Source organism: Leptosomus discolor, chromosome 1 (assembly GCF_034619465.1).
Source record: "Leptosomus discolor isolate bLepDis1 chromosome 1, bLepDis1.hap2, whole genome shotgun sequence".
Taxonomy (NCBI): domain Eukaryota; kingdom Metazoa; phylum Chordata; class Aves; order Leptosomiformes; family Leptosomidae; genus Leptosomus; species Leptosomus discolor.
The window spans coordinates 173,762,965-173,782,032 of record NC_141391.1 but is presented as its reverse complement, the minus strand read 5'-3'; the positions used below and the strand labels follow the sequence as shown (position 1 = coordinate 173,782,032).

Sequence of the window (19,068 nt, the reverse complement as noted above, 5' to 3'; positions counted from 1 at the left end):
TTCATGTATACAGAGAAGATATGTCTCAAACTAAGCAAGCAGAGGAGAAGAAACAATTTAGTTCCTGCTAATTTAGTTGCTGTTTCTGCTTTATTGTTCATTAAGAACCTAGAACTCCTTGACTATCCTCTCTGGACTTGTCTACATTACAGTACAAAATGTCATTTGGTTCCAACATTATTATGAAAAATCAAACTGACTCTGTTTAAAGGGATTCAAAATATTCCTTATAATAATTTTCCCTTGTTTATTCAGCTCTTGAGAATTGTGCTTGTGCTGGTGTTAGATGTGTTTTGGTAATGTTGACACGTTCTCTCTAAAATAAGAGTAATCATGGTTTTCCTGGCTTTACTTCACGCTTCTACAGCAGGAAGCCAAGATTGTACTGAAGTAAAGAAGTAAATTAGGTTATTCTGTAGAAAATCTGCAGGGATTGAGGTGGAAATTACACTTGCATCTTTGGCTGGTTTTGCTCTGCTGTGGGACGAAGGTCTGACGTTGCTGCCATAGAGACATATCATTTTTTGTCCAATTTGCACAGCCTATATCCCAGGTTGTACATTTGAAGGACAAATGAAGTAGAAGTAGACAGATCCAGACTAAAATTAAACTGTCTTTCAACATCTGCATCACAGGGGAAATGTCAGTACCCTGAAAAGTAGAGGACTGATGGACAGCATGATGACTCACTTCTTTCTATGGGAAGGAAGATGACAAGAAACAGATTTTCAGCCGTTGATGAAGCTTTTCCATCTACTGGGCCATACATCTGCCAAGAAATGATGAGAGGCAGGATATGATATACAACTCGTACTCCCTTTCCTCCACCTGCACAAAATCCAGGCTGTGTGCCACAGACTTCTTGGTGATGTTGCAGGCATCCATCTGTCAAGTAGGACTTTTCTCAGAATTAACGTCTTAGGCCAAATTAATCCCTGGGATAATTCCATTGTGTTTTGTCTAAGGAAATATCAATTACTGTGAACGGAAGGATGATCTCATGATGAAAGCAAATGAATGACTGGGAATCATGGCTGGGATCTCAGATCTTCTGCTATAGAGTTCCCATATGATCTGGATAAACCGACACAAATGCCAGTTGCCTCAACTTCCACCTGTGTAAAATAAGGTTAATTCTAATTTACTTCCAGAGCCATCTTTTAAAGATGTGTATTTCTTTGAGCTGTTTTGATAAAAGGAACTTAAAAAAAAAAAAAAAAAAAGAAAACTGGTATATTGCTATTTTTATAAACTATGAAAAAAACAAACAGTAAAGAGGCTCATGTTCTGGGAGATGACAAGTTGACATCACTGCAATTAGTAAGTTTACACTGTCAACTTACTCTGAACAAGAAGGATTAAAAACTCTTTTTGATCTCACTTTGAGCTATCTCAAAGGACAAGGGAGATAAATACATAAAGCAGACTAGGATTAGTCTAGAATGGAGTAACATTAAGAAAATCATCCTTGAAACTTCAGAAGAGACTAAAAACTACCTTTTGCTGTGCCATTACTCTTTCACTTCAAGCAGTAATGAGCGTACCACCAGAAATCAGTAAATGAGTCATCAGGATACTGCAGCAAATTAATTGACAATTGGTACAGTATGGAAAACTGGAGCATCCTTCCGAGACGTGAGATGCATCATTGTTTCCTGCTGCACATGAGTGAAGACAACAGAAATAGTCAGTTTAGCAGATATTCCTACATGGGAAGGCTGAGGCATCTGAAGATGGAATTGGCAGAGGACAGCAAGTCTAGTATGAAGACACCTGGATTACTGGGTTTTTCCACTAAATATTCGGAGTTTTTTAATCACAGAAGAGCAGAACCTAATCTGACCATTTTCTTCTTGACTATAACAGGACATCGAACGAAAAACTTTACAAAAATGGTGGAAATATACGTGAGTTCTCATTCAAGGATTTAGCTGCAAGGAACTACCCCTTTTTCCTTACAATTTTTATTAGTGAACACATTTTGGAGGTCAGTGACTATACAAATTAGTTTGTTTTCATAAAAACAATAATTTAAGAGGGAGCTTCCTTAGCCCTCATTACAAATGCTTTATAATTTAACGCTTTCTACCAGAGCTGTCAGGGTTCACAGTATGCCCTTTTCTTCCTGATTTGGAGTAGTCATTTGATTCCAGCTTGCCTGAATGCTACATGAATGTCCTAATTGCCAGTGTAGAAGTAATTACTCTTGCATTCCATAAATAAATGAATATTATATTAAAATGGAATAGTTCAGATGGGAAGTGTCTTGTCGCAGACTGTCTGATGTTGGTGCAGCAACTTCAGAGTTATGATATTACAGCTTGAATCCAGCCTCCAGATTAGGCAGATACCTTCCGTGTGTCTCCTGTGTCCTTGGTTCAGCCTCCGGTTGAAAAAGGATCATCTGCATGTTGTTTTGCACATGTTTGTCCTGTCTCAGGTCTCATCTCAGGCCTCACAGGCATTGAGAGGCAAGAGAAGGCTTGTTTGCTAACTATGATATAGCTTCAGGATATGATAAAGCTTTGAGTGACACGACACTGTGGTTTTTTAGGTGGTTCTGAAAACATCAGGTGACAATCTAGATGCACAGGGAATTTAACTGGGTAGAATTAGGTACTTTGAAACTTTAGGTTGTCTGGTGTCAGCTGAATACAAAAAGCACACTGGCACCTACATCTAAGGCATAAAAGAATTTTATGAAGAATGAGATATCCAAGTCCCTTCACAGATTTATGTTTTACTCCTAACATTTTCCATAAAATGAGTTACTATTTTTAATCACAGCCATTTGGAGTAATCATCTTCCTTGAGATATGCTCACCTGTGAGTTACAGAAATGCTCTTCTGTGTTTTGTGCATAGAAGAAACTTCCCTATAACTATCTTTTTTCTTCCTAGAGAGAGTCTGCATAATTGGACTAGGTCAAGCTAAAAATGCATTGGTTCTCCCTCTCTCTCTCCCCCGCCTCTCTCCAGCTCTGCAGCAATACTCTAGCTCCACTGACTGATCTAAAGTAGGAACTGGTGCCTCCTCGAAATGTGCTTCCTTAGGAAGCGTGTTCAGTTAAAATCTCTTCCAAGTACTGACGCAGGTCCTGCATGTGCTTGGTTTTTCTGCATATGCTTACTTTTCACTGTCTTATTTCAGGCAGATTTCCATAAGCTTTTACTGTTTCGCAGTTGCAACTTATTTTTACTTTGGTTGTCATTGCTGTTGTTATTATCATAGCACTAGCAAAAGAAAAAAAAAAAAGCAATTTCTTAGAGGAAGCAGAAATACTGGTCTCTTTAAGAATTAATATGATCCTGTCAGCGTGACAGGAAAACAACAGCTTAGATCCTAGTCACGAAATCAAACAACTTTACCCCTATGAATCAGTGAGTAATTCTGAAAGAGGCACTTAGCTAAAACATTCTTCTTCACCCCACTTTCTCCGCTTTTGATAAAGTAAGGTCACTTGTTCATGTATGTGTTCAAGTAACTTGATTTCCTTCCTTAGATAACACCAGCTTATGCTTGACTGCTAACAACAGCAACTGTGTGGGTGTTTCGAAAAGCACCAAAGTTTACATTTCTGAGGCTCATTAAGTCACATCTTTGGATGTAATTTAGGTTGTTCAAAATTATGCAAAATATGTTATGGCATTTTTTGATGGTATCTGAGCATAAGAACTGGCAAAAAATGAATAGATCCCACTCGATTAATCCTATACTGACATTTAATATCCAGTTACCTCATTCTAATAAAAAATCCCAGCAGCTTTCAGGGGGGTCAGCCTTTCTCTTCTCAGATGCTTTGAGGAAGTTGGCACAAATATTTTCTACAAGCTCCAGCAAATGTACCCAGTGTATAGAAATTGAAGTGTCTAATCCAATCTGTTGAGGGATCTGCACCACATGCATCACCCTGACATTTAAGGTCTCATAGCCAGTGACCGGTTAACCAAATCTGTCACTGTGACAGACATGTATTTCTACATGCTGTGCCACAACTTAATCTTTCAGGCACAGTTTAGGTGATGTATATTGTAGCACAGTGACTCAGAGTCTATAATGTCTTTAATGAAGAAATTTACAGAATGGTATTAGAACAAATCACTTTTGATGGCCATATTTGCAATAAAGTGTGAATTTGTCTACCAAGCTGTTAGACTGCATAACGCCAGCTATCTTTACAATTATTGTTATTATTACATGTTGTTACAACCCTCCACCTCTTCCCTTTTCCCTGATACCAGAGTCTGTGACAATGACTTTCTGGAAGTGAAGGTTATTTTGGAAATGGCTGCTTAGTGACACATCTGAACTTCTAAATTACCTCTTTTGATACCTTGTGATTACTGTACATCACACTGTAAATCTGCTATGAGTCAGAATGTTATCTGACATCTCCAGATGACATAGTAAAATATAACGTTGTTCATAACTCCAGTGCCTGTATTACTTTTAACCAACGTGGAAGAGAAGGAATTCCCCCATCACACTCTGATTTCTGCTCTCTGGATTTCTTCTGCGGGATTTGCTTAACAATTACAATAATTTTTACGTTGAACTTGTCTCCAGCCTTCTGCACTGGCTCTTTCCACTTGCTGCCCCCAGCTTGGCCTGGCATGTGGGGTCCTGGAGCTGCCAGGTGGGGTGGTACGTGCACACATTGCCACCTATTGCTTTCTACAAAGCAGGTTTTGTACAAAGCAGGTTTTCTCCATCAGAGAAAGCTGTTGCCGTCGGGAGGACGCTTATCCTTTGTTTATACGGAGAAACGTTTCTGCAGGATGCAGACTTTGTAGACTCTGGTGAGTGTGGCTAAATGCACTTGGACAGTCTGGTAGATCTCCGATGCTACCTCCAGACACCCTGGAGCACTGGGGACGTCCAGCGGAGAAGGCACTCTCCATGCAGCCCACACATTTCATCCCACCCTTTCTTGACATTCAGTTTTATTACCCAGCATCAGACTTTGTTAAACTTCGTCCCTGGAGGATTTGTTCTGTTTCTAAAGCCTTTCTGCCAGCCGTCATCTACCTCAGCCAATAGTCCTGCCTCTGAAGAAAAAAAATCCATATGCTTTTGATGGAGAGCAAGAGACTTTTGCCACCATGACTCAGCAGCAATTATACTGCTTTTTATGCGGAGTTTATTAGGATGTTCCAGAGAAGGAGCTGTGCAAACCTAGTGCGTAAGCTCAGCAATCCCGCTGCAGCAAGAAGGACTCAGTCATGATGATTGGGATCTTGGCAGTAGGTCCAGAAACACATTGAGAATCGGCATTTGAAAGTAAGGATTGCAGTTCTTCTGACAAAGCATACCAACTCTTTAAAATCTAGGTTACTGTGTTCTGTGCTTCAGGCTGAAAAGTTTAATGCCAGATCAGTGTGATCCGCTAATGGCTTCAATAAGGCCCTCAAAGCTTTAATATTCCGAACAAAATGCGCCCTCCCCCCATGTCTGCAATTACTGCCACTGATGGTGATAACACACCCCCTGAACCTAAGTAAAAGCAGCTGAGATGTTTGTGACACTTGGGGCAGACTTTGCAGGAGCACTTTAAGCATTGCTTGAAAGAAGTCTTAATGCACTTAATATATTTTGAGGTTGCAAAGAACAGCATTAAATAATCACATAGGGGAGAAAGAAAACTTGTTAAAAGCCCCCCAGTTTATTAGGCACAGCTTGATGCACAGCTTCCCATTCTTCTGGGACAGAATGATGTGCTGCTTGATGGAAATAATGAGGAAACAGCTATATAAAGGGCTGGCTCGCAGAAAAAGGAGGCAACGTTTTAAAAACTCTCTGAAAAAAGGAAACAATCAGCTTGATGGCCTCAAATCCTTTCCTTAACTTCATGCCTCTACATCCCGTGACTTATGGGAGACGGATTCAGCGCATTATGTCCCACAGCTATGTCCACCTCCCCCCTTGCATGCAGCACCCCTGTTGCGGGGCTGCCCTGAGGGAACCCCATTTTGCAGCGCTCCTTCCCTTGGGGTGTGCTTGTTTCCACCCCCCCACCCCCCGCCATCTGCCAAGTTTCAGTGGTTTACGTTGGTTTTGCTTCACTGGAAGATGAGCGAAGAGCTCCCCGGGGATGTCCACGCTGGCAGCGAGGGGAACACCAGGCTCAGGGCAAGTGAGAGCGTGGAGCCCCCTGCTCCGGCATCCCACCCGCAACGGGACGGGCCCTCCCGTCCCTACCGCAAGTTTCCATCTCACCTACGCTGGGGGGGGGGGGGTGGAAACGGGAGCAGGAAAAGAACGAAAAGAAAGATGGGAAAGGGAAGAAAAGGGGAACAGAGAGAAGGGGATGAGAAAAATAAAGAAAGAGAAAGAAATTAAAAACAAAAAGAAACCAAATAGGAAAAAAAAACCGACAGAAGGAAAGAAAGAAGTCAGAAAGCGAAAAAGAAAGGAAAACGGAGAAAGGAAAAAACGGAAAAGGGGGCAGAAAAAACCCGTCGAAAAAGAGGCTTGCGCCAAACTAGCGGCAGCAGCGGGGCGAGCCCCGCCCAGCGCACGGGCCGGCCAGCCCGCGCCGCGGCCGCGGCCGGTGCGGACGACGATGCCGGTGCCGGTGCCGCCGCAGCGCCGCCCGGGGCGCGAGGCGGGGCGGGGCGGGGCGGGCGCCGAGGGGCGGGCGCGGGGCGGGCCCGCACGCAGGCGCGGTGGGAGCCCGGGGCGCCCCACGCGGGCGCTCCCAGAGCCTCGGCGGCGGCGCCCGGCTCGGCTGCGAGGGGGGCGCGGGCCGGGGCCGGGGCCGGGGCCAGGCGCGAGCTGGAGTCGCGGTAGCGCCGAGGCAAGAGGGCGGCAGTCGTCGCGTTCCGCTCCGCTCTGCCCCGCCCCGCTCTCTCCGCCGCTCGCTCCGCTCCCCGCCCCGCTGCCATGGGGTAGGGGGCGGCGGAGGCGCGGGGGGACGCCGTTAGGCTGCGGCCGCCGGCGGAGCGTGGAGCGGCGCCCCGCGGCGGGGCTGGCGCGGGAGGCCAGGCAGGGGGGGGCTGCCCCGGTGCGAGCGCGGCGGCGGCAGGCGGAGAGATGATCGCGGAGTTGTTGAGCAGCGCCCTGGGGCTCGCCCTGTACCTCAACACCCTGGGCGCCGACTTCTGCTACGATGACAGGTAGGGCGGGGAGCGGCAGGGGCGTGCGGGCAGGGGGGGGTGCCCACCTGCCGGGAGCGGGGCCGCGGACGCCCCCCCCCCCCCCCATCGGGGTACCCGGGGCGGGCGCCGGAGGGTCCCGGCGGCTCCTCAGCTCCGGGTGGCTGCGGCGGTGTCCGCCGCTCCCGGGGCTTTGACAGCTGCCTCTCGGGCTCGGTCCGCTCCGGCCCGTCCTAGCGGGAAGGGACCCGCCGCTTTAACTTCGCGGGTCCAGGTCTGACCCCACATGCGCGGTGTCACCGGGCGGCGGGGTGCCCGGCCGCCTTCCGTCCCCCCCGCTCCGCCGGGACCCAGCCCCGCGCGGGAACTTGCCGGACGCTGTCGGGCTCCTCCGGGCGGTCGCGGGGACCGGAGCCCCGCCGCCGGGGAGGGCACAGCCGCCGCCGGGCCGGGCTGGGCTCCCTACCTGCTCCTCTCCGGAGCCTACCTGCCTTCAGAATCCGCTGAAAAGCGCTCTTAGCGGTCGGGGAAAATTCCAATTTGTTCCTTTTCCGGTGACTTAAATCTGATCGCAATTAAAACAGATGCATAATTAAAATGTATTAAGGAGAACAGCACGCCTGGCTAAACTTATTAACCGTCCTGGGGTGTTTCACGCTCCATTGGAATTAAACCATCCAAAAAGTGAGCAGGGATTGGCTTTGACAGCTTTTCATCAGTCTCTCTCCGCTGTGGCGAGCGGCCGTCTGCCCCGGGCGCGGGCGGGCAGCTGCCGGCGGCGCGGCTCTCCCTGCCCGGGCGGTGCCGCTCGGAGCCTCCCCAGTGGCCGCCGGCGGCCGGGGGGGAGAGGAAGAGGAGAGGAAGAGGAGGGGAGGGGGTGTGCGCACGGTGCCTCTAGGGCTGCGAGCGGTGGGTCGCCGCTTCGCGGCTGGGGTTGGCGGTGCCCGCCGACTCTCCGGGCAGCCGTCGGGCAGGGTTAGTGCCCTGGAGCTTTTTGTGCCGGAGCAGGAACGCGAGGGAGCGCGGTGAGAGGGGCTGAGGGATGCGCCTGAGCAGGGAAACGTTGCTGGATGAGCTGAACTTCCCGGCGCGCTGGTAGGATGAGAAAGGGTCAGTTACGGATTTGGTGAGGCATTTGCCTTGGGAAATAACCTCCGTGTCCTGGAGTCAATTAGTTACTAAACTTGGAATTTCCCTCCCTTACTCCGTATTACGGTGCACCTGCCCTCTTTAAGGATCTGTCACCGCTTCCAGAATAAACCCCCCTCTTTTCAAGGTTTGCTACTATTAAACCCATTACACTGAAAGTGAATGCCAAGTGTTAGTCCTGGTCCAGGTCTCTGGCTGGGAACCCTGTCAGCCGCAGAATGTGGCGATTCAGGCTTCAGTCCTTCAGGTCATTCACATGCGCTTGTGAATGCAATTGAGTGTTTTGAGGTTTCTGTGAGCCTTCCAGTTATCTACAATGATTTTTCTTAAACCTGTTTTAACGTTTCAAAACTTCATTCACCAGCAGTAAAAGAAGCGAATCTATTCTTTTTCTAAAATGCAAGGTCTGAGGTAGATCCATAGAAAGTAGTGCATATTCTGACACACTGACACTATTTTAAACCTGTGTGTTATAGTTAAGAACTGCATGAGTTGTGGAATATTTACATAACCCTAAGTAGCATATGTTGCAATATTTAGGCAAAACTGGGTTGTTTAAGGACGTGCTTGTAAGCCCGTCCTGCAGACCAGTTCAAATTGCCTTTTATGCCTAGCCAATTTGAAGTACTACCTAGTGTTTTTGATGTGGAGGTCAAGGTTACTCTTGATCTTGCCTGAGTGTGCTTTAATGCAGTTAGAAAATACTGATATTTGAGTGTCATCTCAGAAAGAGTGGAGAATAGCGGAGAAGATAATCACACGCTGTCTTTGCTGGTACTAATCCCAGACTATTTAAAAGGTGTTCTAAAATACTGCTTTGTTTATGTGTTTACCTCCTAACTAAATAAAGTACTTTTCATCATTGTAGCTAAGATTTAGGTGTTCACTAGAGTGTTCTGAAAGCCAGTTAATGGTATTTCTGTACGCAAGGTCATCTAATTAGGATGTTTTTCCAACTGCAGCACTGGAAGGGGCAAGGCAGAAGTGGCTGTTGTGTGCTAGTAATTGTTGAACTAGAAAGGGTTGTCTATTCAGAGAGGCAGGCTCTCAGACCCACAGCATTCTTTTAACTGTAATCACAGAATCTCGCTGCCCCACAGGAGCTGGCTTGAAACATAACACTAGAAAAGGAGGTCGATGCTGGAGCTGCAGGACATAGCCCTCCATGTGGGAGATGGATCAAGCTACTAAGTTTAAGTGAATCAAGATTATGCATTTAAGCTGGGAACCTGCAATGTTTTGTTTCAGGAGGGCAGCATATTGCCGTAGCTTTTTCTGCTTTCTTTGCCGTAATACTGAAATTACATCAGACTGTTCTTTTTTTAATATAGTGATCAAGCTTACTATATAAAGGGTGTCTGTAATTGCTTTCTGTATTTTTTTATGTAGGTTGGGTAAGATTAAGTGGCATTGTAAAAACTTCTTATAGCAAAATCAATTTCCCAATGGTAAAACTTAGTATTTTAGCAGCAGCGCGGCACCAAACCAAAGACTGTATGGACAGTGATATAAAGAATTTGCTTGTAATCTGGGCTTTATGACTCCATATCAAAAGATTCAAGATTTTATTTCCCACCCTTTACTCAGTTAAACTGAAATTGAATGAATTTAAAGTCTGAGGAAGTTGAGTAAGCAAATGTATACATTCTTACTTTTCATGTTAGTCTGCCTAACTTACTGTTTCTTTCAGGCTAGACAGATATGTGGCACATGCATAATCAGTGCAAACATGTGATCTTTTTGATCAATTGACTTATTGATTACTTTGAATGAAAGTGACAGCCTCTAAACCCGAGAGCCAGTGTAAAGAAGAAACACTGCTTTATTTTTTTTTTTCTGTAGACCTAGAAAACACGAGCTTTTGCCACCCTGTTCCCTGCTACTGTAATTCTTACAGACAGCTGTGATGTTTCCTAGTTACAGGTGTAGATTATTGAGGGGAAATTCTCCTCCCCAACTCAAAACCTCCTTGTTCATATAGGAACAAATACATGTATTTTTCATCTCTTTTTTGCTTATTTGTTTTATTTGAAGCTGGATTGTATGTGGAAACTCAAAAGAGATGAATGCATAGAGAGGGGGGGGGAATATTTAGATGTTAGCCTAATGCCACAGTGAGCTCACATTGCTTGTTAATAAAGGTTTATTTATTGCTGAGCAGAGTCATCTTGGAACTGATAACAAGGGGTAGGGAGAAATGCAATTTCCATTCCTGCAGATGTGTTGAAGATCTTGCTTGTTGCACTGTGTTAAATCCAGCTTCTTGCCAGATTAAGGGGGGCTAATCTCTGCACATGCAGTTTGTGTTTCATGCTAATATCTACTGGTATTACAGGAGGGTAACCCATTGCTGTAATTAGGCTTACACATTCATGTAATTATTTTTCCCTGCCATTGAAGCTCCCCAAAAGCAGGCAATTTGGCCTTTAGGTGCCTTGCATTGAAGTTGTAGTCTTTCATGTGACCTGTGCTAAATAAGACGGGTCACTGTCAGTTTATAGCTGGGGTGTGGAAGATTTAGTGCTCTGCGTATCTGAGGTCATGGATTGCTACAGCAAACATGTCAAAAGCAACTCATCCATTGAGATGCTCCTTTCTTCTCCCAAATGTCAGAAGAAAGGCATATTTTAAGAGAGTGTTAGTAGGAATCTTTAACCTTGACTGATGTATTTTCTCTGTGGCACACTGACAATATTGGTTCCCTGGAAAATACGTGCAGGTTTATCTGTCCCCATGTAGGACTCTTCTGTGAGATTTGGTAGCACTAACTTCTTCTAGCATTTTTATTTAGCAGGCCTGAACGGGGAAGCTTTGCCGATGGTAGAAAATATCCAACAGCCTTGTTTTAAAGTCACAGGGCAATGCTGCGTTGAAGAAATCCTGATAAATGTCTCCACCCTGTAGTGTCAGACTTGCATCATTTAAAAAATAGGCCGAGCCCATACACGTTCGACAGTACCTCTGTTGGGTCTGCCACATGAGATTTAATCTAGCAAGTGACCCAAATACGTGCACTAGAAGAACAAGTATAAGTACACTGGGGAAAACTGCTTGCCATCTGTCTCTCCTTGTTGTGTGTGTTTATTTGTTTATTAATTTACAATGATGATTTTTATGGCCCCTTCTTGTCATCTACTCTCAATTTTTCAGCTTCTAGTGCACCTCTCCAGTAGCTTTCAGTAGATCCAGTTTGCACGTGGCTGCAATCTTCTGAATTCCAGTGGTGAGGCTGGTGGTGGGGAAAAATGAGGAGATGGGGACTTTTAAGCTTTCTCTGTAGTGTTTTTGCTTTGTCCCTCCTGTTGCATCTTCTATGTACTGATTCCAAATTATGATAAAGATAGTTTGTCTGTGAAACAGATTTTAATCCAGAGAAGATGCCCAAGTAACGGAGTCTGTATAGTTTTCAGGTACTGTAGTTGAGTATCAAACAAGCGAACCAGTAACTGATTATCTAATGTGGTGAACCTGTCATGATAATATTCTATTAATATGATACCAGTTCCATTTTTCAATGCTGAACAACAGATGTAAAAAGTGTTTCTGCATAAAAAGTTATGTTGAATGAAGCACTTTGAACAAAATGTGAAATCTTAGTTTCATCAAAATAGTGGAGTGGTTTTTTTTTCAGTGGAGATGCTGCAGTGTAGAGATTTTTGGAAGCAAAAAAGAAATTACGTCCCCGCAGGCTTTACTTTTAAGATTCTTGTTGAATATATAACACTAACATAAACCATGTCACTTTTGGTAGCTGCTTCAGAGAATAAATTCATGACTGTTAGCAGACGGAGACTCTCCCTGAGTTACCGATGGGATGCGCTTCGTCTGCAGGAAGTTCTTCCAGCGCACAATGGAGTTACAAATTCAAATGATCCACTTTCTCTAGCATCTCCCATATGTGTTCCAGCTGCACTTCTGAATCCTTTAAGTTTGCCAGAGTGAAAGTTGCACAAAAGGCTCAGAAGTCTCTCATCTCAATTTGTTAACCATCTGATAGCTGCAAGAGTGCTGAATTAGAGCTCCTTTGCTTCCCTCATCTGGAAGTTTGCCCTTCCCTCGTTGTTGGCTGCTAGGCTTTTTTTTTTTTTTTTCTTTTTCCTGTGAAGTTGACTGAAGTAGACTTTGCTATTTGTTTATGGAATTTCTTTCTGTAGCTGAAATATTTGATGCTGAAGCTGTAGATGCAAGCCTGCTGGCAACCTGTGGTGAAAGTTGCTCCAGATATACAGTTGGAGAAACAGACTAAATCTGAAGACAGAGTTGCTTATTCTTACTGTTACTTATGTAAAAGTGAATCTGTTCTTTGGACCGATGTTTTAGGCTGGATTTTTTTTCATTTTTATTTCTAAATATTTTATAGTCTTTACACAGCTTTTGGGTTAAAGCTTTTGAAAAAGAAATGGTTTTAAACTGTTTCCCTCAATGCTTGCTTTTTTTTTTTTTTTTTTTTTTGATCTCTAATTTTTGTCCAAAATGGTTGTTTGAAAGATGGAAGCGTTTTATCTGGAGACCTGAACCTTATGCCGGAAGTTCTTTGTTCTCTGACATACAGGCCTTAAGGTTTTTAGATTAATTTTGGAATTTCTCTTGATTGTGGAAGCCTATTGTTTGCCTTTGAGGCTTGGCAACTTTCGAACTCCCTGTGCTTTCCCGCTTGGCATGACTGATCATATAAACTCTCCTTATCTTCCTTTAAAGTGGGAGCTTATTCTGTGGGCAGGTTATTTAAGTCAGGATGGCGGTAGGATTTCATTTCACTTCTTCTAGATCAGGTTCTTAGGTCTTATTCCTACAGTCTCAGGATAGTTCTCTAAACTTGAGATATTTGTGTTATTGTTTGCACAGGCGGTCCCTCCCCAGTGAGAGGGTGTAAATGCTGTAATTTCTTTCCCAGTTTCACCTTCTGTAAAACTCCATACTAAACCATTTTTCCTCAAAGGCCAGCCTGTTGCTGAATGAAACTCAAAGAGCCAGAGGAAATTGGTTTTTGGAATTGCACCCTAAGTATTACTTAACATGTCGACTCTACTGCTCAGTTTGCTACTTCAGAACAGTTGAAATATCTTGTGGACCTGTGAATGGCTGGTAACGGGCATCTCCAAAGGCAGCGGTGTGCACTTTGGCTCTGTCTTCAGAGGATGCCTCAGCCTAGCAGAGGGTTGCTGTTGTTCGTATCTGACAGGTTATTGTGAAGCAAAGAAACATGGTGGATCACTGGCACAGCAGCTAAGGATCAAGTAATCTGTCAATCTGTATTTCACTTCAAGGAAGAAAAAAAAACAGTAAATCAGGCCGTTTGAAGCTGATGGAAGTTGTCCACTCAGCCTCCGTAACCAGGGATGGCTAGTTGATGTGCTCCCGTGCCTTGCCACCCTAGCCATTCCTGGCCTTGTTAAGCTTCCAGAGGGAGAAAAAGTAAAAGTGGCTTCCTTGAATACTAATCCTTGTGTTCCCTGGGACACTGTGAATTACTTTGTTAGCCTTTGTTGTCCTGTTGGCTTCATGAAGAGATTTTTCAATAATAGTGGGAGGTTTCAGCTGGAGGTAAATAATGGTCATTTACTGTCTTCATATGCCTTCTTTCCTTCATCTCTTCACCTTTTTATTGCTGTTTGTTTTATTGGAAATACTGTGCTTTCAGCATAACCTGGTTTGTCTTTTATATCTTAATTATTCTGATTTTTTTTCCCATTATTTTATTCAAATGGCCCATATTCATGCTTCAAAAGCTGTTAAAAATCAGGGTAACAGCTAAAAACAGCTGGTACATATATATATATATACCATCACTATCGTCAACAGAATAGCAGATTTTTGTTGTATGCCTAAAACTTGAGATCAAGTCTTTTTTGGCATCTGTCTTCCAGCAGAAAGCTGGACAGGCTTCCCGTTAGCCTGCCACAAAGGCTTTTTAATTTATTTGTGGGGGTCATTGTTGACTGCCTCGGAGCACTTCCTTCTCTCCAGGAGTTAAGCATATTGGCCTCAGCAGTGCTCCTGGTCCCAGCTGGCCCAGGAAGCCAGAGACAGGTAATTGAACAAGGGTTTTCCACATGATCGTACAAACCATTACTGCTAGATGACTGGACTGGTCTGTGGCATCCCCTATTATTCACCAACCTGTCAGCAGGCCCAAAAAACCCCCACCCTCATCTCTGACCTGTGGTTCAAGGGAGGACAGGTTTTTCTGAATTTAGCATCCTGTTTCCAAGATGGGTTTTTCTGAACTTAGCATTACTCTAGGCTGTTTTGCTAATGAGAGGATTGTATTATTTTAATTCCTACGTGTTTTAGATGGCTAGTCCAGTATTAGTTCAGAGGAACAACACTGCAATTGGTAGCAGAACTATCGCTGTAAAGTCTCTGCCAGTACCTGGATGCTATTTTTATGCAGCTTGGTAGTTTGCGCACTTAAATCCCAATAAAGGATTTGAACTCTTGAAACAGGGTCATGATTCAGTGACCAAAATTGTCATGGAAACAAACCCGCTCAGCAGTAGCCTAGACTGTTCCTAGATCTATGCTCTGTCTTTCCTTCCCACCTCGGTGGCTTTTTACATATAACAATTAATAACTGGTGCTGGGCCCAGAAACCAGGCTCCAGTGTGCCACTTACTCCTCATCACTGCAGAATGACCTGCATCCTGTGCTTAGGGGACCCTTCTGGTAGGAAAGCAGTCTTTGAACCCTCTCAAATACCTAAATAAAAGATAGATACACTGCAAGCGTTTGTCTGCAGTCCCAACTTAGAGATAGCATTTCATTTCTGTACATAGTGTTTCCATTTGCTTGGCTACCTACTCTGCTAAATGCGACTTCAGTTTTTAATTGCTTTTCTGAGAATTTTCTCTCCCTCTGATACAAGGGAATGTTGCTTGGAGTAGGATGGCTCTCTGTGAATCGGATACTTTTCTTTAGGAGGCAGTGCCTGGCTGATAAGTGTGTAGGCTCCCAGACATCATGGTGCATCGTGAGTGCCTTTGCAGCATTTAGCCTCCAACTTCTATGCAGGAATATTTCTCAGTTGGTGCTGTTTAAAATAGCTCTTAGGTTTTGCTCAGTAGCTATTGAAGCTGGTAATTGTTATTTACTTTGGTATTAAAAACCCCAGCACATATGATTTCCAGTGTCTGAGTAAAGCACTAAGAAATACTCTTCCACTGAAAATAGTCTCCTTAAGTTGATGTTTGCCGTTGTTTTAAGGTGACATAATTACTTACTGGGGAGAAAAAAGCCAAGGCACTGGATATTGTCCATTATAAAGATCTTTAAGAATTAACACTGGCACCAGGAAAATAAACTTGTCTGTATGTAGGGGTCAGCCACACTCCTTATTGTGGAGTATATCACAGCTAAAAACAAGCCCCCAAATCCACCCAAACAATGCTAAACTGCTTTTATCAGAGCCCCTTGATATGGCTTCATCCAGATTCTATCAGGAGATAAAAGACTTCACGAGGAGACAAGGACCTGTGTTTAAAAAAAAAAAAACAACCCCAAACAAAACGGTGTGCTGAAGTTGCCTCTAGAAGGTAGGCAGAGGTCGTCTGCCCCATCATCATGTAAACTCTGAATATTCAGTGTGTGGCTGTTCTGGACCCACGTGTCTCACAGTGATTCCTGTGCCTGCCTTCCAGCCTGGGGTGCTTCCCTGAGGTGTGTTTTAGCCCTCTCAGACTTCAAGCTGCTGTAAGTGAGGATGTGAGTTGTCCAATTGAAGTTCTTTATATGTTTATGTCTATACATTTGATAGGCTTTTACTAGTCACTTTGAAATGAAAGATGCGGTTTGCTGGATTATAAAGTAATAGGTTAACATCTTGGAGGCAGCATGGGGAGAACTAGAACTCCTAATCCAGAATAATTTTATTTTCTGCAAATGGCTAATTTGTTCCAGGTCTCTAACATGAAACCTTGAAGTGGGAGTTCATCCCGAAAATCAGCCACTTCTGGGACTTTGACTTTGGTGTCTTTGAGACGTCTGTGTGTGTGGTTTGATTGCGTCATTTTCAGTGTGTTTTCAATGGTGCGGCTTTGAGAAGGCACAGAAAGATCTTGCTGCTCAATGTGCAAAGCAGCATATTAAGTGCTACATTTAAAAATCTGCTTTTTAAAGCACACGATGCCTGTACCTTTACAGGCTGTGCCATTTCTCTTCTTCGGGCTGATCCTGTTGGTGCTTTCAGCTTTTATGTGATATTGTAGCACTAGGTAACATAGGAATGTTCTCAGTTTCATTTTGCAGCCTGACAGCGTTTCTGGGTTGGGATCAGTTATATTTGGCTGGCTCCTTTGTTTGAGTGGACTTGTATTGGGCGACTTCGAGAGGGGGATTAGGTCCAGTCGGAAATTCAGATGAGATGCCTGCAGTCGTCTCTGGCCATGAGATTAGCTTTCCTAACCCCGAATAACACTGGGGATTTTTCTTACTGAAGTGGAAGGAGCCCACACTGCCTTGGGTGGGACTCTGTGGGTGGAAGAATCCACTTGTAGCTGTTGTTCTGTAGGTTATGAGCCTTCTGCTACATACTTTTTTTCATGCTTGGTATGCTTTTTTTAAAATAGATTTTTTCCTTTCAAATAAAAATATATTTGAAAGAACACTGTGCCTTGTCATATCCTCTCATTTCCAACATTTATGTGAAGATGAAGGTGCTGCCTGCCTTCTCTTGTATACTTGATACTGTGTTTATTTGATTTGACTGCTTAGTGTGGCAACAGTGTTGATTGTTTTTATTATTTCAATAAGATGATGAAAAAATTAGGCTCGGAATTGAGAACAAGGTTTTATGAAGCCTTGTTTTCTGTGTTACACCAGTCTTCTAGATACCACTAAAATAAGAAAAATATTTGTCTTGGATTAAGCATCTGTATTGACCTGGTTGGTGCTAGAATTTCAACAACAGTGAATTATCTTGGGCAACTCTCTGAAATAATTTTTGAAGTTTGGTTTGTGAGTCTCTAGCAAGGTCGCTCTTGTTCTGCCGTCCTTTCTTTGGCCTTCAATGCCTCCTCCCAACAACCATGCCAAAAAGAAACACTGTACAGTTCCTGGGAAGATACTTCTAGGTATGGTATGCATCTATCTGTGTATTTCCTTGCTGCAAAATCTTGAATTATAACAAGAATTTCCTTGTAATAAATTCCATGAAGATTCAGTGGTATGTGCTTCGTTTTCTTCAAAGAATTTCAGTTGTACCTAAGGAAACTTCTAAAGGTTCTCTTGTGCTTTTTTTTTTTTCTTTCTTTCCAGGAGGAAAAGGAGGGTTGGTCTTGCAAATTTAACACTAGTTGCAGAAGAAAGGTTTCCCTTTTTTAATTAATTATTTGTAAATAAACTTCTGATCTCTTACATTTTTATAATTAAAGCAGAAGAAAACTTAGGCTTTTTAAAAGCACTTTGATCTGAATTAAGGTTCCAGTGCAAAAACAATTTAAATGCTGCATGGCTGTATAAATAAAGCTTGTTGAAAGAAAAAGTACTAAGACAATGATGAGAAAATTTAATCAAATAAAATAGCATTTTTGTGCATAGCAGCTTTCATTTTGTAACACAAACAGTTTTTTATAGCATTTCTAACACCAGCATACTCGAATAAATTTTCTATTTGTGTGAAAAGACATAGCTGTATGTTCTAATCCGTTTCACAGTACGTTACTCATCTCCTGTATGTAAATCACTTGGCTTGTTAAAAATGTTACTGTTTCTCTTTAATAAACATCATGCTTCTGGAGAGTTCTCAAGATACGTGTTTTTTACAAGACAAAAGACTTAAGTATGTGGAGAGGCCACAAAGAAAATCGTTCCTCGTCCTTGGGCTCATGCTAAAAAAGCAAAACACAGGCTGGATCACCCCGGAGTACTCTCTGCGCTGCTGTTTGCTGCCAGGCACATCCGTGCTCTTCCTGGACGTTGAAATGACTGCTGAAAGCAGCTCTGCACCAGCGCTGCGTAGCCTCAGCTGGCATTATGGAGACAATTGTGGTGCTGTGGCTTTTGGAGCATCGCTGGCAGGTGGAGCCGGAGATGAAAGCCTTCTCCACCTGAAACGGGCCTGGGGCTGTGTGCCTGGATGTGCCCCAAGCTACTGTGCAAGTCGTTACATCTCATCTGTTTCTGCTTCCTCTCCCCGTATTCCTGCTCTTGATGTGATGGCAAGCTCTTGGCAGCCAAAACTGCATCTTTAGTAGGTCTCTTGCACTGCTTGTTCAGTGTGGCTCGAGCCTTGGTAAAGGCACCTGGCTGTTTTAAAATGATGGCTTGAGCTCAAAGAAGGGAAGTTGAATGGCAGTTGCTTTATATACTTTCCTCTTTCTATAGAATTTCTAAATGTCTAGATGCTGTTTAGCCAGAGCAGGTTGGCTGTGATTTCTCTTGAGTGGGAATGTTCTTGTTTTTAATAAATAATGTCTCACTAATTCTGCTTAGATTAAAGTTGAGTGAGCAGGTTTGTATGCATTCACAGCAGAACCCTGAATTACCCTGTTTTATGATGGACGTAGGTACTTGGAGCTTCATGCCTGGCTGATACAGGGTTAAAAGCAAAAGGAAGGAGTGAATGTCTGAGAAGCAGGAGGCTAGTTGGTCCTCTGGATATTAAAAGACTGCTTCTAAGTACTTGACAAAGAAAATAATGTAAGGATATTAATTAAAAAGTTGATGTTTATAAGCAAACAAAACTGATCTGCTGAGGTACAGTAAACCTGTGAGAGATTTTGCAGGAAGCTCTTCTTCTCTATGGGACGATTGGATTTTTTGCTCATTTTTCTTTAAGTGTTCCAATTTCAATCACTGTGTGTAATCCTTTCCAAAACCAATTAAAGGC

At 43.6% G+C, this 19,068-nt stretch overlaps 1 protein-coding gene across 1 annotated transcript in view; it reads left to right on the top strand.

Moving 5' to 3' along the window:
* The first annotated feature begins 7,032 nt into the window (after window positions 1-7,032).
* Window positions 7,033-19,068, top strand: part of TMTC2 (transmembrane O-mannosyltransferase targeting cadherins 2) — a 251,575-nt gene continuing 239,539 nt past the window's right edge. Inside the window, exon 1 of the mRNA XM_086471326.1 lies at window positions 7,033-7,115. Coding sequence (XP_086327452.1) covers window positions 7,033-7,115 — 83 coding nt within the window. The remainder of the gene's footprint in view (window positions 7,116-19,068) is intronic.